At 40.0% G+C, this 19,854-nt stretch overlaps 1 protein-coding gene across 3 annotated transcripts in view; it reads right to left on the reverse strand.

The window, feature by feature from the left end:
- Positions 1 to 19,854, reverse strand: part of BRSK2 (BR serine/threonine kinase 2) — a 321,793-nt gene that overhangs the window by 49,307 nt on the left and 252,632 nt on the right. For all 3 annotated transcript variants that reach the window (XM_061999607.1, XM_061999606.1, XM_061999605.1), the window contains exons 8-11: positions 17,417 to 17,563; positions 10,088 to 10,119; positions 3,460 to 3,624; positions 2,624 to 2,721 (exon numbers count right to left, since the gene is read on the reverse strand). In XM_061999607.1, the coding sequence (XP_061855591.1) occupies positions 2,624 to 2,721; positions 3,460 to 3,624; positions 10,088 to 10,119; positions 17,417 to 17,563 (442 nt within the window). The remainder of the gene's footprint in view (positions 1 to 2,623; positions 2,722 to 3,459; positions 3,625 to 10,087; positions 10,120 to 17,416; positions 17,564 to 19,854) is intronic.

The raw sequence follows: 19,854 nt of genomic DNA on the forward strand, positions 1-19,854 counted from the left end.
TTGTCAATAAGTTAAACTGCTCTTTTATGTCAGTCCTTGCTGCTCAAGATGCTGGAAGATACTAATTTCCAATCCATATTTTAAGCTGTCAAAGAGAGTAACTAAGCAAAAAGAACAGGTGGTGAAGCACAACTATAAATTCATTCACAAAAGTTTGGTGGAAAATATATCCAGAGGTTTGCATGAATGTGATTGAGCTAATAAAGGTAATTGATTCCTCTCTAAAGTTGTCCACAATCCTACACTACAGAAGGCTGAGGGTAGAAAGTATTGTACGTATTTTTTTAAAGCAGCTGGGTAAGAAACAAGAAGACATCAAGACTGTCATCACTGTCAAGACTAAAGATGATAACAAAGAGATAGTTAAATACACAGACATAAAGACTATACTGGTGGCACATAAAAGCAGTACAAGATTTTGCAGAAGCATAGGAACTAAAAATAGGAAAACCTCCAATGTTTGCCCTTCCCTTGACTCTGGGCATATTTCACAAAGTGAAAAAAAATAAAGTCCTAGTCTGGATCTGTGATAGTTTTAAGGATGTATTTTCCTTTTATTTCACATCAGAAAAGTGAAGCTGCTCCTCAGGATTTTTAGAGAGAGAGGGAGAATTATATAGGTTACGATCCAATTAGAAAGGCATTCACCTGGAAGGTGGGAAATAAAAGTTCAACTTCTGAGTTTAGATGAGGCACCTGTCTCATACGTGGTTAATTCTGGTCCACTCTCTTTTTCTCCGGTTTGTTAAGAAACTCCACTTGACAAAAGTCTTTTTTTTTTTTTCTCAAACAGAGATTAGTTGACATTAATTTATTATACTGAGAAGTTTCTTATTTCTGTGTTTTCAGGTAAAGAAAATGGTGCTGGACTTGAAGGATAATGAAGGTGGCCCTCCCCTGGCCCTTTGAGAAAACTTCATACAGCTGAAGCAGACAAAAGGAAAATTAGAAGAGAATACTAGTCTGAGCTGGCCATATTTTTACCTTCATCCATACTTTCTGAGATCTTTTCTGCATCCATCCTGAAATGTAAAGAAAGAGGAAAATACTCCGAGATGCACTTTTCTGGGTTTTTTTTGGCAAGAGCTCAGGCAATGCACAACTCTCATGAATGTGGTTTCTTTTTCTCTGCTCTTCTTCGTTTGTGCAAGGTCATTGTTAATGGCTGATGGTGAGATATTCATCAGAGGCATGACTGCTTTCAATTAAACCTTGCCCTATGTTCTTAGAGATACTACTGAGAACATGGACATGGAAAACCTCTGTGGAAGAGGAAATACAACCTACAAAATCTCAAATAATAATGCTCAAAGAGTCTAAAATGTGCCTATGAGGCACAATGACACATTCAGAGTAGTACTCCTTGTACAAAAAAATACAAGAGTTTAGTGTAATATTTCAGTTCAAACCATGAAAATAATGTGGCATGTGAAAGAAAGATGTGATGTATTTAGGGCAAAGCTATGTACTCAGTTACATGCTTAAGATTCTAGAGTCACATTCCTGTGACGAAAGATGATGGTGTCCTTACATGGCAGGATAATCTGCTTGAGTCAAAAGCTGATTAGTAAAGTGCTGGATGATAAGCTGCATTGAGCAAGGGGCTTTTGACCACAGGACATGCAGTCAGCACATCTACCCACCTTCATCAAGATCCCTGCTAACATGCAGGAGTTTAAAAATTATTGTGTTGACAAATTATTTCAGATAATAATTTGACTATTAAACAAACTTACAGTTCAATACACCACTACCCTCTAGGCTTGGGAGATCCCAGGCTTTCCAGTGAAAATAAAGAGCACTTTGCTTCTAGCATTCAAAGTGCTGAAATACACCACCTCAAAATCATAATGCTACCATGTAAAAATGTTATTTCAGGTCACTGATAGAGGTGACTAAATTTTTCTTAGTTCTTTTGTCACTCTCACAGTAAAAGTAATTTGTATAAATAACTCCTCAGGGAACCATTTTTCCTGTTGTCCATATTAGTCAAGTCCCTAGTGATCAGTAGTACCCTAAAATACTGACAAAAAATTCTTCAGGAATAAAGTGGTATAACAAAAGCTTTGTAAGCTATATAATCTCACTGCACATTAAGTTTGAAAAATCCTTCTAAGATAGTCTTAAAAACATGAGTTTGATGTATGTGCTACAAACAGGTGATTTATTATTCATACTTTCAACAGTGTATTTACCTACAGAAAAGAGAATGTGTACATATATAACTTCACAGGGATGCAATGCTACAGTCTTACTAGCTCAAGTCCAGAAGCAGTATTTCCATGATACTGCATGCAGATCAATAACTAGAAAATTCTGCCTCTAGGCTATACTGCTTCTAAACCTCCCCTGCTTGCAAATCCCAGTTTGTGGGTTCCCATGATGTTTTTTAAAGATTTGGTTCAGGACCAGCTTGGATGTTTCTGCACTGTAAGGCAGACAGGTCCTGAAAAATGAAGCCTTCGAGTTAACCACCAAACAGACCTGCCTGCCTCAGGCTGAGGATTCTCATCATCGCTGTACACTTCCCACTGTTTCAGTGGGAAGGTTTGGATATATATTAAAAGGTGAAGAGGAAGTAGTAGAGATGGATTAATGGTGACAGAGGTCATATCTGTAGTACCTATTTCATTTCTAGGGGGAAGATCCTCATCTTCATGACTAGGATACCTCTCCTTACGGTCAAGCAGAAGAAAATAAATCATTTTCTCTTGGTTTTCTCTGAAAAAAAAGAAAAAAATCTTTAAATTTGAAGAGAAAAAAATCCCCATCAACATGTAGACAAACCTTCTCATCAAAGCAACAATTACAGTTTTTGTAAATAAGCTGTAACTAGTAGTGTACTTGCCAGCTAGATACATATCGCACAAAGCTTTTGAGAATCTTGTTGTCACTCTCCAACAAGCAGCTAGTGAGGAAAGGACCTATGATTCCTTTGTTACACACACAGAACAGAGGCACAGGCCAGACAAGGTAACATGTCCACAGGAAGTCCAAACCAAGGGTGGCAGCAAGACAGCTCTCCTGAGCCTCTTAAGTGCTCTTTCCACTATGTGTTTCTCTTAACACCTCAGGAAGTACACCAACTCTTAAGTGTAAGCTTGAAATGAACAGAAATTTGCCAACAAAGTCACATCCAACACAAATAACGATGATATCTCCCCATCAAGATTGCATGGCCCATCTTTTCCTGAAATGAGCTTGCTGGGCAGCAAGAGAAGAGAGAGCACCGTGCCTCTGCTGCTGCTCAGACTGTGAGCTTCTGAACACATGGTACAAGAGGGGCTGAGTGCTCGCTCCCAATATCTCACCATCAAACGAGCAGCCAGAGTGTGAGAAGTTGCCACCAGTTCCTCACAGTGATAGAAATTAGTTAAGACTCTCTCTGCCTCTCCCAACATCTATAAGCATCCCAGCCCATGGATACCCAACTGATATGAAGACTGAGCAAGTGCTTACTCTTCTGACAACAAGTCCTGTAAGAGTTTATTTCGGTCACGGAAGCAGCCTAATGAGTGCATGCTATCTAACACATCTGGATCAATATCCTCCAAGGAAGGGAGTGAACGAATCTGCACCTTTCGAGGGATTGGTTGCTCTGGTTCTGGCTCGTTCTTACCCCCTCTGCAGAGGAAAGAAGATGAGAGAGAGAAAGGGGGCAGGGAAAGGAGAGAAAGGAAACATGAGTCACAAATGAACCCATACTCTGAAACACTGCCTGCAGCAACAGATGGAAATAGCTTGTTAAATTCCCACTCAGAGACCAGAACTCTCAACCAGACAGATACTCTTTTCAGAAGAAACTGCTGTGAAGGCTAAGTGTAACCAGCACCTTGTACATTTTGGTCTTTAATGAGAAATGTCTGAGTTCAGCCAGAAAGGCAGTAGGAACTTCACTTACCAGTGCCCTAAAAATTCACTGTCCTACTGCCAAACATTTATAAAGCACTATGTGGTTTTAGAGATACTGTCTCATCAGCAGGCCAGATCTTAAGCTATCAGACTGAAAAGTGCAAGATGAATGGTTCTTTTTTGAAGAAGGAGCTGTGAACATACCGTCACTGTTTTTCACCATTTCTGATTACAACCAGCATTGCAGCAGTTTCTTCTCTTAAAAAGCTTCCAGTGTGATTAAGAGACCTCAGTGTTCAAGTCCCCACTTGACAACACTTTAAAGCTATTTTGAGGAAGCTAGGCTGTTTATTTACACACTCAAATACAACAACGTCTGTTTCTCTTCAGATATGGAAATTTAAAATTGTGGCTCAAGTGTGATGCCTGAGTGGCAGACCTTGGAATACACCATCAGCAGTAGATAATATTACTGTTTTAACAGCAGTTAACACAGGCTTCCTATGTAATTACCACATCACCTTGACTAAGCTCAGGAAATATTGATTATTCTTTGCCCTGACTGTAAGAATCAGGTCATGGTGTCAGGATATTTGTAACTGACAACGATCTATATTGCAGGCACCCTGATTATACTTTGGTTTTAAGTAGGCAATGAGCAATTCATGTAAACTCAGTCCACCCAAAGAAGTGGTTTGGCAATAGTCGCATTTTGGTCGGAAAAACTGTCTACCCTGAAATCTTCACCATTTCTCAATGGATACACTGTGCAATGTTAACATTTTGATACTCCTTGGATGAGGTCCTCCCTTCCAATGCTGAGGTTTTCCTCCTCTGTGGATGAAGTCCTGACTTTCATTTATGTGATGTAAATGTATGACTATTGGGTCCAGGCTCCTAGGGCAGGCAACAGGAATAGGGACTCTTTAAACTGCATCGGCTGTCAGTGTTAGCTGTTTTTAGGGCTGTGTTCGGACAAGAGGTTATTCCTTTTGATGTTAGCAGAAACAAAGTGAATGTAACTTGTGAATTTACTCTCACAGCTTAAAATGCTCATAGCTCACACATGAGCTATCCAATTATCTACACAGGACAAGGAGCTTCAATTCAGCCCCTATTTTTTCTTGGGAAGGTTAGCAAGCAACTCTGGTAGAATCTTATATATGAGATTATATATGAGCTCAAGGTCTCAGCCAAAAAGAGAGCCCATATAGATTATTTTCTCCAAGATAAGAAGGCAATACTAAGTCATTGCAGCCAGGGCTCTGATGCTAGGACAGAACAGGTCCATGTTAAAACTTAACCACAGGACAATCCTGGATGCTACTTGCAATTTATTTTTAAGCAAGTTGAAATGCAGTTGTAAGGCATCTGCTCTGTTAATCACGTTTGTGGGACACCATTTGGAAAAAGACTCCTTGGAAATTTTCATTGTATCTTCTCTTGAAGCAGTTAACATGTGCTCACCCCCTCCTGGATATATGTCATGGAGTCTGAGTCTGGTGTGCATTACATGGGTCATAATGACAGGGGTCAGATTGCACTTTTCTTCACTGAGACCTCACATGCACTCTTCTCAGTTTCATTCAGTTTAGGGGGCTGAAAGCACAATACACAGGACAAAGAAAGAATCTGCTCCTTGGCATTTGTTCTTGTGTGTCAAACCACTAAAAACTAGCTTCTGATGTTCCCTTAGAGTTTTGCGGAAGGGTCTATGTCTTCTTCAATGATGCCATGGTCCTGAAATAAGGGCTAGATGTAAAAATCTTTGTTCAGCTACAGAAAAATCTTATTCCTTGAGTGTCATATCTTTAAGAGATAACTGAGCAGATAATAAGTAACAATTATATCATAACCTTGTACTATTAAAGCCAGTGATGATCTCATCATTAAGAAAAATTCCTGCAGGATGGACCTTTGAACAGCAGCTGAGTGTTTTTGGTTTTAATGATCTCTAGTTCACTTTCAAAAAGCATGGACTTAATCATTCATTATGTTACAAGCAGATGTTCTTAAAGTAATTTAAAGAGATTAACAAGAACTGTTGCTTTTTAAAATTTCCAGAAAATCTGGTTTCCTACCAGTCATTCTAGTCTATAGCTGAATATCACCTGCAAGCTTCTTTTGTAGCAATCAGCATGGGAGCCATTTCTAGAGAGCATAGCTTGCCATCTTCTGTGCACTGAGAAGTGCCTTTTCCTTACGCCCTACTACTGGTCAGAGATAGATAGTGTTCTGGTTTAGCAAGGAGCAGCTTTTGGCTTGGTAACAGGGGGAGCGGGTTGCAGTGAAGACCCAGTAAAGAGTTTGCGGACTCTCCCCCGGCTCCTGGGTTCAGACCCATCTCCGGCCCGGCTGGGCCAATCTGGCGCCTCTGCCATCACTATTTAGGGACGGGAATTTGGAATGCGAGGCAGGAGGTGTATGAGTGATACAAGATGGAGGCGCCCACGCGGACCCTTCAGCCAGAGGAGGAGGAGGAAGGAGAAGCAATAGACCAGAGACCCCTCTGCAAGCCGTGGCGAGAATGCAGCTGTGCCCCTGCAACCTATGGAGATCCATGGCAGGACCGAGAGTTACCAGCAGCTCCATGTGAGTGAGCCTGGACGGGCGAGGGACTGTGTGGGGAGACGGCCATGGCCCAGGCCGTGCTGGAGAGCCTGCACGCCGCAGAGCAGCCCCACACGAGAGGCAGAGAGGAGCTGCAGCCTTTGGAATAAGTGCGGGTCGGAGCAGCCCGTGCAGAGCTGCCGTGCGTGTGAGGTACCCCACGGACTTGCAGGGAGGACTGGTGTGGAGTTCACCCGTCCTGAGGAGGGACAAACGGCAGAAGCTCTCGGGAACAGACCGACTGAAACTCCCACTGCCTGCCCCCCCGAACCGTTCAGATGGGGACAAGGTAAAAACCCCGGGATGAGGGCTCTGAGCCCGGGAAGAGGGGAGGGGTGGCAAGAAGGTGTTCTTAAAAAGGCTGGTTGGACTCTTCATTGATGTATTACTCTGTGTTGTTTCATTTTGGTTATGCTTTGGGTTTTTTTGGGGGTATGATTTAGTTGATGTTGCATTAAATTGTTTCTCTGTTTTCTTCCCCAAACCGAGTGGCCTGGTCTGTTTTGTCCTGAACCTTTAGCGGCAATTAAGCCCTCCCTGCCCTTGAGCAATTCTCAGCCTCTTCGGTACTCGAGGCTAATCGTGGTCTTTGTTCCCTGATGGGCCTAAACCAAGACAGATAGTCAGGAATTTTCACACCTCCTCATCAGGTACAAGTAAAATCTGCCAAGAAGCGCCTTGTCATTCGGCAGTGCAATTCAGCACCTCAGGAGCTGAAAATCACCGGGCCTGTGCTGTGAGTGGCAGGACTGTATTGCCTGTTTCATTCTCAGTCTAGCAGAGAGTGACAAATCTGTCTCATTTCAGCCCACATCGATGTCAAACAATGTCACATGATGAATACTGCAAATCACGTCTATTTTTTTTAAAGGCCTGCATGAATGTAATTGCTGCTGTAAAGCCCATCCTTTTTTGTGAACATCAGTGTGCACAATGGCTGTGATTCCAGACCAGAGTGGACTTTTTCAGTCTCTCCATGAAATTCCACTCTGCATCTCCTCAAGATACACATTTGCATCAGTGCAAAGCAAAACAGAACCAGTACAGTTTTATATTTCAGATTTTAGTAAGTTTGGTACCTTCAAAATTAGGGCAACAACTCAGCACTACAGGAATATGTATTCACCATAACAGCTAATTCTATTTCCCCTCTTGCTTTATTAAAAAACGTGGAAGTGACTGCTGTTTATTTGCTGATTTATGGTAACCTGTGCTTGAGGTAAAAAGAAATGATTTTAATTAAAAAGGCTTAAAAGAACCTCACTGAATTAATTTGGGTGGAAGTGCAAGAAGAACTGGAGGTTGGTGATGAAAGGTTTCTCTTTGGTTTCTTTTTTTTCCCTTGTTTTTAGGCTTGTGAATCATGATTTCAACTTCCAAGACCTCTTTCTCTGCCTGTGTAGTCTGCAATTAAATCCTTTCCCCAGTTTTACAGTAGTCTTACTATTTATTTGAAGACTTAAGTGAAATGACTTGTACGTTCTGAGTACAACTCTCAGGTCAGATAAATAATGAAGACTTTACATAGAGTAGTAGTGTTACATGAAATAAAGGAAAATATAAGATATGAGTGAAAACAGCCACAGAGTAAAACTCAATAAACCATTTCAAACCCGTCCTCTGTCAGCATCAATATTTCCAGGTAAAATAGATGTGAAGAGGCTGTGAAACATTACCAGATAAAAGAAGTTGAATTTTGGAAGTGGCAGGGTTATTCACAGACTAAATTTAGCCAAAGGACATTAACCTCCTTAGGTCAATCTATGGCCAGTATAAAGAAAATGAGAGACACACATTAAAAGATCTGTTTTGAAAAGAAACTTCATTTTAGAGAATCTGAACAGACTTCTGGAAGAGCTTTTCCCTCTTTGCATTGACTACATCGGCAGGCTAGGGGAGACTTGCTTTTGCAAAACTTAGCTTCTGCTTCTGAACACAGCCTCAGATGCTGTTTCCGTTGGGGTAAAAAACTATTTACTGTGTCAATCATCAGAGAGTCTGAACTTCATTGAAAAGTATCTGAATATGTTCAAATGTTTATGTCTGCAAAGAAAAAAAAAATTTCAAATTCTAGATCTAGAATGAAGTAAGGAAATAGCAGCTGCCTAACTGAGCATGTGAGCCTGGAACAGCAGTAAGTACTCCAATGGGTGAAAATTTCCAGGCAAAAATCCTGAGGAGGATTAGAATAATAATATAAGTGATCGAATATATTTCACTTTATTTCCTATTCCAGTTCTGATGAAAGCACTGAGAAATTCAGCTAATTTCACTCTGTGAAGAAACAGAGGGGGTTTGCTATCCAGTGTGATGTAAACAGCATTTCCTTTTGTAATTGCTGGTAAAACATTATAGGAGGGGTATTTCAGAGGTTGCAATTAGAGATTTTCCCCCTCCATTTCTCCCTCATTTATCCATGTGAGTTAAAAAAAAACCCCAAACCTAACACCTTCAGCACACAACACTCCAGTCTTTCTTTGGTTAAGAAAGGTACCATGACAACTGATAAGTGTAGAGAGCATGAAAAAAACATGGTCAGAGGGCTGCCACCATTTCAGTTGAACTAATAAAAACCTATGTTCTTGAACAAAATGCTGAATGCCCTCAGGTCCTATCGAAGTCAGATAAATCCAGAAGTGAATACTGCCCATAAGGTAGAATTAGAGAAAATAAAACAAATAAAACCAAAGTTGGTTTGTTTTTTTTCCCTAGTGACAGCCTTAAATATCAGTTCATACCATGATCAAGTATTTCCCAAGAGCAGTGGTGGGATTATGAAGTCAGGACTCTCCTTATCACTTACCTGGGGAACTTGAAGCTATGCTGACCCTGAGAAGCATATATCAAAGCATGATTTCCTTGTTTAATGTGTGAAGTATTCTCCTTAGTTCGATTGGGTTATCATCAGAATAAAAGTTATTTACTTAGGTTTCTTGAAATACTATCAAGGCTACAAAATGTGCAAGGTCACTTCTAGAAGCCATCAATCTTCCTGACACTCAAACCACTAGACAGGTGCATACTTTTCTCACAGACTTCTTGTTTCACTGTCAAGATTGCCGCTTTTAATCAAGTCACAGAACTACTCTCACATCAACAGGTTACAAGGTCAGAAGAAGCCTCTTAGCTTGCTGTGAGGGAGGACGGATTATGAGAAAGAAGCTTCATAGGTGTTTCCGTATCAATACCACTGTTTTTGTTTCTACTTCAGAGAAAAGTCAAAATGCCAAGAAGGCACAAATGAAAGCTTTCTCGTCAAGAAGGTATTACAAGGTATTGTCTGGATAACATTTGGATAGCAAACTAAATATGGCTGTTGGGGTTTTTTTTGCTTATCACTTGCAGGTATCTTTTTAACACAGTGAGTCGCTGGACCCAACGTTTTATTTCAAACATTTGTTAGCCACTGTATAAAAAGTTCCTGGCTTGACACATACACAGGTCAAATTATATGTGTAGCAAAGTGTAAAAAAAATTAGATGTCTTTCTGTCCTGTGTTCCTTTTTCCACCCATGTGGAAGCTGCTTTCAAAATCCAGTCCCTCCAGATTTCACTAGAATATCAGTTTCCATAACAGAACCAATAATGAATGCATGCAAAAGTGAATTAAAAAAGTGTTACTTACATATACCATATGTGTTTTTGAATATGTTCTAGCTGTAAAGGAGAAGAAAACAAGGAATTAGTGCTGTAAAACAGAAAAGGAACTCCACAAGACATCCTTATTCAAGGCTTCTTCAAGTAAGTCCAACATTCCAGAGATGGATCTGTGCAAACAATGGGAACTTTGTGCTGCATAAAATGCACGCTCATCCTCATCGACCTCACTGGAAACGAGATTGTAATTCCAGACATAAGGATCAGTCATGAGCAAATCCTAGGAAAATGTGTGAGTATACAGATTTACAGCAAAGCATTTTCACAAGTTGTCTTCACAGACAATTTCAGTTTTTACCTTCCTAACCTAACTGAAGCTATCAAACTGCTTCTTTTTCTATGCACATAACAACTGATTCTTTACACCTAAAGTTCATTTCTATTTTTGTTTTGGAGAGAGACACAGAGGGAAATAGAAACAGGTTCAAACAGACAACGTGAATAACCAAAATAAATTGTGCATGTGTGATATGATCTTCTGCCAAGACCCATGCCTGATTGGCTTCATATTTATCATGAAAATCTAAAGACCAAGTAGAATACATTCAAAGTAATATCACTTACTGTTCCAGCCCCTGAACACCAGACTGCAAATTACTTTTATTTGTCTCTTTCCTATTTCACACATGAGCATTTTATTTTGTGAAGAAGAACTGATCAAAGCTGAACAATGGCCTTGTCCACCTATGCAAGGCAGATCCTGGAAATGTTACAGGATGGGCATGTTTTCCAAAGGCATGGAGAAAAGAAAGGAACGCTCCTTTTCCAAGAGAAACTTAACAGCTGAGAGAACAAACTGTTCATATGACATAATTTAGAGCAGAACCTTCCTAATCTGTTTCATTTTTGGAAGCTTCATCACAGAAAAAAAGAACTTTTCATAGATGCCCAGGGATTATTCATTATGTGGACAATATTTGTCATATTCCTCATTATGAAGCACCTTTGTACCTGCAGAATAATATGCACATTCACTACACACAGGCTTGTGTTTGCACAACATGCAGGTTAGAAGTAGGGGAGAGCTGGAAGGAAACTCAAGTGCTAAAAGATTTAAGACGAAATCACAGATCCATTAAACTGGTCAGGAGGAACAGAGACAGCTGTCCTGATCTTACTACTTTCCACTTCAATCCCAGAATAATGAGAATCAGAATGATTTATAAAAAAATTTTAAAAAAGAGGAAAAAAAAAGAACAAAATCTCAGATGGAAAGTAGATGTTTGCCACAGAGAACATGGAATCAGAGATCTCTGTGCTGTGGAAGAACAGTTCTGTGCCTGGGAAACCAGAAAGACCTGAGGTCAGTTCTGTATGAGGTAATTTTTAAAGTGAGACAGGGATTTTCATTGAAAACAAAGAAACAAGGGAACGCAGCTTAGGAAAGCATGACAGGAGGCTGAAGAGATCAGTATGGGAGACAAACAGCCTTCTTTAAAACCAAGACTACTGCAATCAGAGGTGCTGTTGGTACTTGCATACCTAGCTGTCCTCTAACCAGCCCAGGTGCCAGTACACATGCGGACAAGTTTCCAACTGTGGCCTTAGCTCTGCCACAACAATTCCCCATCACTGCAGTTCCTCTTGCATCAGGCAGTCCTTTAATCCCTGCAACTCCCCTGACCAACTCAACTTGAGACAAGAGACACATTATGGGTGTTTCTCTCCCCTGGGATGCAGCCCTCTTCCTTCTGGTTCTTTGCAAGCTGAAGTACAAACACAGAACATATGAAGAGCCTATTTTGTACAGTTTCCATGGGACAGGATTTTAGCATGGTGACTTATCATGTCCTTAGTACTGAGAGGATCTGCTAAAGAGTGCAGTGCACTTCCTCTGCTGGATAAAATCACTCTATGAGATGCGTATCTACTCGTTATTTCACATATACCACATGGAGAGTTAGAGACAGTAATGGTTTCAGACAAGATGCAGATGATACAGCTAAGCGATGTCCAAGCCTCTTTCATGCTTGCTTCTCCTGCTGCATTTTTCTGTCTCTATGGGTCAGGTTGTTCTTTTGTGCCGGTGAAACACAGAAATGCCTTGGCAAAGCAGACAACAGTACTTCATTTTCTGAGTCAGAGGAGGGAGGAGAGGAGGGTTCATCAGTTCATGTCTTAGTCACGAGCCTAAGGAACCTTTGGGCTCCTTCAGAGATGTCAAAAAAGTAATCGCTTCTGCCCAACCTCCTTCAAGCCAATGAGCCCATAGCACTCTTCTGAAAGAGAAGTCCCGTAACACCATGATAACCATTTTAAAATGTGTGAGAGCCCTCACGGCTGCTGTTTACCCACACATCTGCCACTCCATCCACATCAAACCCATTGCTGTGAAGTATGCTGGTTTATCCCCGTTATGAAAAGTATGCTATGAGACCAAATTCTGATCTGATTCAAACATAATTTCATTGAAATGTTATTACAAGTGTGCTTGTTGCTGCCAACATCTTCACCGCTTTTTTAAAGGTAATTAATTAATGCTTTGTTGCTTTTCATCTGCATTAAAGTGACAGGAGGGTTATGGGAGGGCGATTAGTTTTGACAAGAAGTCTGTATGCTTTTTACTATGCAATGCAGGGGAGGGAGATACACAGTGGGAGCTAATCTCACTCCTTCTGCCTTCATTTAAACACAATGTTTAAATGCATTTAAGTGACGAAGGCATTTAACAACCCATCCCAGAGGGTTCTTCTTGCTGTTTGCACGTGAGTTTGCCAAATTTAACGCCATTTTATGGAAGCCGCAAAAATGCTGCTTCCTAATATCTCCTAGTCACTGCAGGCAATTATCTTATGACGCCATCTCTGAAACAACAAAACATGCTCAGATCCACTGTACATGCACAGTCACAGGAGAGACTTCTGCAAGCTAAAATGCTGTAATAGAAAGATAAAGGGAATCTTTTTACCATGATTTTACACAAAAAACAATACCAATATATATGAAACATATACTGAAGTAGCATCTAGCAGCCCCGCTCACAGATGAGAGACCCATTGTGATACGGAGCTACATGAGCTCATCAGAAAAAGAGGTCTCCTCCCCCAAGGAGCTTACGTCTGAATTCCAAGGCAGGGAACAACAGATGGAGACAGACAGGCAGATGGAAAACAAGACAGCGCTGTCTACATCCTCAGCACTGATCTCAGCAGAGTGGCTGCCAAGCTAAAAAGTTCTGACCTGGAGATAAACTTTCTCAAAGTCTGTGAATCTGGATGAAGGCTTCTGGGCTTAAACTCATGTAGAAATTCAAAACTCCCTGTCCAGAAAGGGAACAGTCTCAAACCCATCTGTGCACTAAATCGACCCACATGTCAGATGAATCTTCTTCTCACAGAAGATCCTCTACTCTGAGCTTTAAATCTACAGTATAATGTCAATAGAGGCTTTTCCTGCCCGAAGGATTCAAGTTGGCAGTGCAAACAGTGCCAGTAGTATCAGGTGTACTTACAGCAGCCTCCAGGGACCCTGACAAGGGCAAGGTATCACTGTACTATGTGCATGAATAGGCCCTTGGCAGCCAACAGCTTGCAGCTTAAATACATCAACCAGACAATAACCTCCATTCTATAAGTGGTGAAGTGAGATAGTTTAAATGATGTGACAGGCACTTTACTGTAGGACATTCTAGAAAAATTAAGAAAGAAGCAGGTGAGTTTTCTCTTGTTTTTTTAATGTTCTTTAGATACTGTGATCCATCATCAGCACACATTAGATCCAAGAAAAAACACAATCAAACAAAAGGGCAGAGAGGAGATTCTGAAAATGTGTGTAATTTAAGTTGCATAATATTCAGGGATAGGTATTTCAGACTGTGTGGACACTCAACATGGATGACAAGTCATTCTGCTCTGGAATAAAATGTCAACACTGGAACAATGACTTTATCAGATCAGCTTATTCTGAAATAGCTGCTCTGATCCATTTTGCTCTACAAAGGTTTGATAATGCTCATCCACTTTCAAAAGGAAAGTGGACCAAAAGCTCCTTACTCTTCCCCTCCTTGCCTTTGTGTTTCTGTAGAAGAAAATACTGGCTGAGAATGCAAATAGATCTCACTACAGGAGCTGCTGTAGAGATGCTGAATCATTTGAAACCGCCAAGACAAAAAATGTGCATTTTCTGAAGTGCATATAACTAGAAGAAACCTCATCCTGCAGTACTGCAGGCATCACACTCATACTCTTCCATAAATCTTCTCAAACTTAAAACTAGTTCCCTCTTGACACCACTCCTACTAGAACACTGTCCCAGAACCCCAGAAATATGGATAAAATTCTGCTTCTAATTTTGAGCATAAGGCCATTTGGCACATATTTGTTTCTGTGTCAGTATCTTTCTTTAGTTTAAATAATCCCTCTCTCCCTAGTAATAACCTCTAATGAATTTGTAGATGACCAGTACAATCTTTCTTAGACATTATCTAAGCAGACTAAGTCAAGCTCTTTACAGGCTCTGCTATTCAGACAGGTTCTCTCAAATATTGACCACCTTAGTACTCATGCTTTCTTTGATTTTATCTTTCACGAATATGAGATGGTCAGAAACATCCTGGCCCACAGCTAGGATCAACTTGTGCAGCATACTGAAAGAAAAAAGTGGATTCTTTTATTTTAAGGCATGCTTAGTAAAACAAGCCCAGTAGAGTGGTCAAGGACATCCCACTAACCATACTTGAGGCTATGTAATATATGGTGAGCATGAACAATATTCCACTAAGATATAAGAAAGTCTTCTTTCCATAAATGAATCATTTACAAAGAAAGGTAATGTCTATTTCTTCAGGCAGGAAAGGGCCAGCCAAAATAATTCTGAATATCCTTCTCTCCATTAATCCTCTCAAGCTCTAATACTGAAGCTGACTGATGACAGTTAAATGTGAATGCTAGTTCTGTTTTTGTTGATCATTTTAACAGATGGACTGGGGAAGGTGTGGGTGTGCCGTGAAATGGCAATTACTGCAGGGAGGGAAATGCAGTTGGATGAAAAGGAAAAGAGATACAAATCAAAACAAGGAACAATGCAATGAGGGGAAGGGAAAAATGAAAAGAAAAAGATCCTAGTGACCTTACATTTCCCTATGTTTTTCTGCTGAATTCACCAGTAAGATATTGAGTAACCGATCAGTAATGGTAAAAGCTACATCTGTACTTATTGTACCCAAGCCACAATTTCACACAGATCTTTGTATAAATATCAAATTGATTCAAGTGAGATATTTTCTAGGAACAGAGGCTTCCAAGCAAACCCATAGTTATACTCCTTTTCTCAGGGCAAGGCTAAAATAGAATTCAGATCTCTCCTCAAAATGAACTATGTATTCCCAGCTCCTGCACGGTAAACAAAGAGCTCCCTTCTGCCTGGCAATCCAAGCAATCGGCATGCTGACAGCACAGAAGTGTGACAGCAGCAGGAACAACAGAACTGAGACCCTAAAATAATGAAAATAAGACTGCAGCTAATAACAAAGAGCTATTATTTTTTCTTTCCTGCTCTCAGCTCTTGTTTTATTTCGAATTCTTATTCACAATCCAGTGGTTAGTTCTTGTCAATAACTACCTCATTTTTTTTCCTTCTCCCTAAGGAAATAAGAGCTTAAATTTGATCATGAAAAAAAGAGGGGGTGGGGCATCACTCTGGGACTCTGATTTCCCTTAATTGTTTTCTCTCTTATGTGTGTACAGTCTCTGCTATATTGGACAACTGAAAACATTCAGGGACTATGTTCTGTGCAAAAACTCAGAACAATTTAAGATCTATCATCTGATGATCTGCTTCTTGGCATATTCAAACCACTGGCACGAAGATCTTTCAGAGGAAAAAAAAAATCAGAAAAAAACTGTTATGTTTCCATTATGGAAAGGAAACTAAGCCAGAGAGGGACTCGGTGACTTTGTTGGTCATAAGGAACGGCTGCCTCACGTCTCAGGGTACAGCCCTAAACTTTGCACTGTTCTTTTCATGAAAATACTTAGGAAAAAAAATCTTTGTTTCTTTAAGAACATGTTAAAAAATGGTCATTTAAAATGCTTTCCCCCTGCCCCAAACAGTGGTACTGATGTGCTGCAAATGTGATGGCTGTTGGGTTTATAGGGATGCTAGTAATGGCATGAAGAACTTTTTACCTACATCACCAAATAAAGCATGAATGCGTTTCGTAATGAATGAAAGTAAAAGCCAGCTGCAGCTGTCAGGTAATACTGCAAAAAGAGTTGTGAAGAGAGTTTCAGTTTAACTTCTTAGCAGACAGGTGTCTTTATCCAGAAAGCACCATCACAACTGGCAGAGACTGATGCTGTTGTTAGCAATCTCAGCAGAGAGGCCAAGCAGTGATCTGAGAGTTTATTTATAAATATTTTAGCAGACTGAAGAACCAAGAGGAGTTTTAAATTTACATTTCTTTATACATACTCCCACTCAGAATCTGTGAGCTTAGTAAATCTGTATAAAATCATCACCACAGCCTGACAATAGGATCTACAAGGGCAATGTGCTCATAAAGGCAGCCGCCTCCACTGACAAGCAGGCAATCTTGGTTTCCAAAATGATTTTAATTGCTAATTTTTTTTTTAATTCCCCAAAACATTAACACAACGTTAATGAAGGATACAATTACTGCAGTGCTCACCCTTTCAGGGTCTCTGCTGTAGTGATGGGATGTGTCCTAGATGCAGAGTATCAGTGCCAAATGCCAGGAACTCAACACTGTGGGCTTAATCGTGCTCAGGACCACAAGGCACAAGATGAAAGAGCTAACTGGGAGATACTTGCTATCAAGATTGCTAGAGGACAATGCAGAGCAAATGTGGGATAGAATAAAACACAGGTTGCGTGGCAAAAACCATCACTTTTGCCACAAATGTAAGAAAAGTAATACTCTAACAGCAAAGCTTCAAATAACAGTTTTGACCTTCAAACACTTATATAAAGTCTCTGACAAACTGCTGTATCAGTCAGGAGAGTCAGACAACACAGGTGGACTTGAAAATGTGCTAGTGGGTCAGTAGCACTGTGATGATGCCATCTATGAGGAATTTCTTCTAAAAGCCCACTGTTACATATGAAGGAGAATTTCTAGGCTAGAGAATAGATAAAAGGGTAATTTGCCTTCATGATTCAAAAGAGAAGGTAATTAACTTCTTCCCAAAGACTCCACTGACTCCACTCATGATTTGCTCAGGAAGAAACATATAGGAGTGGCAGCAAGTCAGCAAGTTACTGTAGTTATTCAACCGTAACTGCGACAAGGTGACAAATGAAGCCTTGCTCACATGACTTGCAGTAAACGCCCTCTTACCGTGAGACGTTTCGAGGCATCCACTTCAATCATCCCCCGCAAAAGGTTCTGACAGTCTGGGGGGATGAAATGTGGCATGTGGAACACTCCACGCTTCACCTTCTCCAATAGTTGCCGCAAGTTGTCGTCATCAAAAGGCAGGGCACCCTTCAGGGATGTGACAGAGAGGTGTATGGGAGAGATGGGCGAGAGGGAATTGGAGAGGGGGAAGGGAGAAAAGACAGGATAAACATGGAGAGAGAATGGAAAAGAAAAAGTCAGCTCATAATGAATTATTATAGTAAGTGAAAAAACCTTTTTATCCACAGAAAATATATCATTTATTAGTGCTGCTGTATTTTCTCCAATATAGGAAACAAAACTGAGGACACTGTTTTTTATTAGACCTTCAATTAGAAAATGACTGCCAGTATAAAATATAATACAAAATATGAAATTGCCTTTCCAGGCAAATTCACCAAAGATGCATGGATTCACTTAAATTCAGCTCAAGCTTTTGATCTGCTGGTATTCCTCCTGGGCATACTTCCACAGCAGCAATGTTTATCGTCTCCTTATTTTTAATCTTCCCGAGACACATTTATTGCAGACATTGAAAAGGAGGTGAGCAGCATTTGAGAGACTTTCAGCAAAGAACATCCTCTTTCTGATGGAGCGGTGAAATGACACAGCTGAAAGAAACCCTAGCCAACGTCAGTCTTCGGAAGCAGCAGATGTTCTACCTGTTTAATATACTCCATCCAGTTCCCATGCTGTGGTCGGGTCATCGGTTCCTATTGCTTCCCTACTGTGGCTCACTTACATGAATGGCTTGAGGGTTTTTTTTAATCTGAAATTACATTTTTAATAGATCATCAGCTTGCCACAAAAAGCAGCAAAAGACCTATCTTTGCTACAAGGACAAAAATGAAAAAAAAAGTTGACATTTTTAGGATAACTCCACCAACTGAAGCCGGTACCCTTTTATAGCAAGTCTGCACCTTCCTAGATATTCTCACTTCCTTCTTTCACTGCCTAACTCTGGTAGGTGCTGAGCTTCCTTGATTCCTTGATTTCCAGGATGGTTTGTGGGAAGCTGCAAGCTGTCAGCTGCTGTGATAATGAAGCCTTAAGTTGTCAATTCTGGCACTGCTCTTACTACAGTTGAGTATCTGTATAAGCAGTTCTGTGTCTACTGTTTACGGGGACCAACAGCTCCATTTACAGAAGCCTCAGAAAGCCCACCTGATGGCAAGCTACTGGGCACTACTAACCCTTGTTTGTTCATTTCAGTGGCCTTGAAGAGTCTCCCTGTCTTTTGTAATCAGTTACCTACATTTTTCCTAACCATTTCAGACTTAAAGGAAAACAAATTCTGGTAGTTCACTACTTTGGCTAACTCAATTTAAGTCACGATGAAGTCAGCAAGGATGGTCTGTGGCATTTCCTGAAGGTAACCATTACAGCTCTTCTATTACTACCTTCTGCTAGTACAGCTTGAGACTTTTTGGAGGCTTTGTCCTGACATAATTAACTGAAGAGTTCTGCACTCTCTGTCAATAATAGACTTTATTTCCGTCGTTTTGCAGGTTTATCTATGTATGTAGGAATAGATGAAGATATAGCAATAGAGACATCAAATCTTGACAGAGAATTTCACTGAAAATGAAAAGCCCATTCCTACAAACCCTAACCATCTTGACACATTTTTCCTCCTATTCTTACAAATTCAAGAAGTTATATTAAGGGCTCATGATAAAGTTCTATTTTACCAGCCATGAAAATAGTTGCTCAGGAGCAATAGATGACCAGGTGCTATCTAGTGAGACTGTTAAAATTCCTTCCCAGCAACAATAAGATAAAAAATCTACAACTTCAAAAATGTCAGTGAATTGCAATGACTAAAAAAGAAGAGTAAGATCAGTTAAGGTGAATTAAAGCATCATACTGATGGCATTTTCATTAGGGTAATTAAAAAAACAAACTTCTTTTTTAAAAAATATAAAATTCTTTAAATGTTTCAAGTATTTTAAACAAAAATAATGTATAGAATCCAACCTTGATTGTGCTTTTGTCAAAATAAAGCAAGTAAACTAATTAGGTTTACTAGTAAACGTACAAGGATATCCAAGTTTGACTTTGGGCTTCCTATTTTTGTAACTGTAAATGATAATCTGAACTATTATAGATATAAAAACTTGACATGCACATAAAATCTGTTCTCACACACAGTACTCAATCTGCACATGGTATATGCTTATATGAATATAAGTTGTATTTTCCTACATTATACTCTGAAAATCAGTAACAAATGCTAAGCCTATCTGCTTTCAGCTGGACATCCAATTGTTGTATGTTTAGGAGTATTACATTACCACTGCAAATCAGAATAAATTCCACAAAGAACTGAAACTCCGATTGAAAGAAGGATAAGTTACAAGATAGCACATTTTGAATAC

Source organism: Colius striatus, chromosome 7 (genome assembly GCF_028858725.1).
Source record: "Colius striatus isolate bColStr4 chromosome 7, bColStr4.1.hap1, whole genome shotgun sequence".
In the NCBI taxonomy this organism is placed as follows: Eukaryota; Metazoa; Chordata; class Aves; order Coliiformes; family Coliidae; genus Colius; species Colius striatus.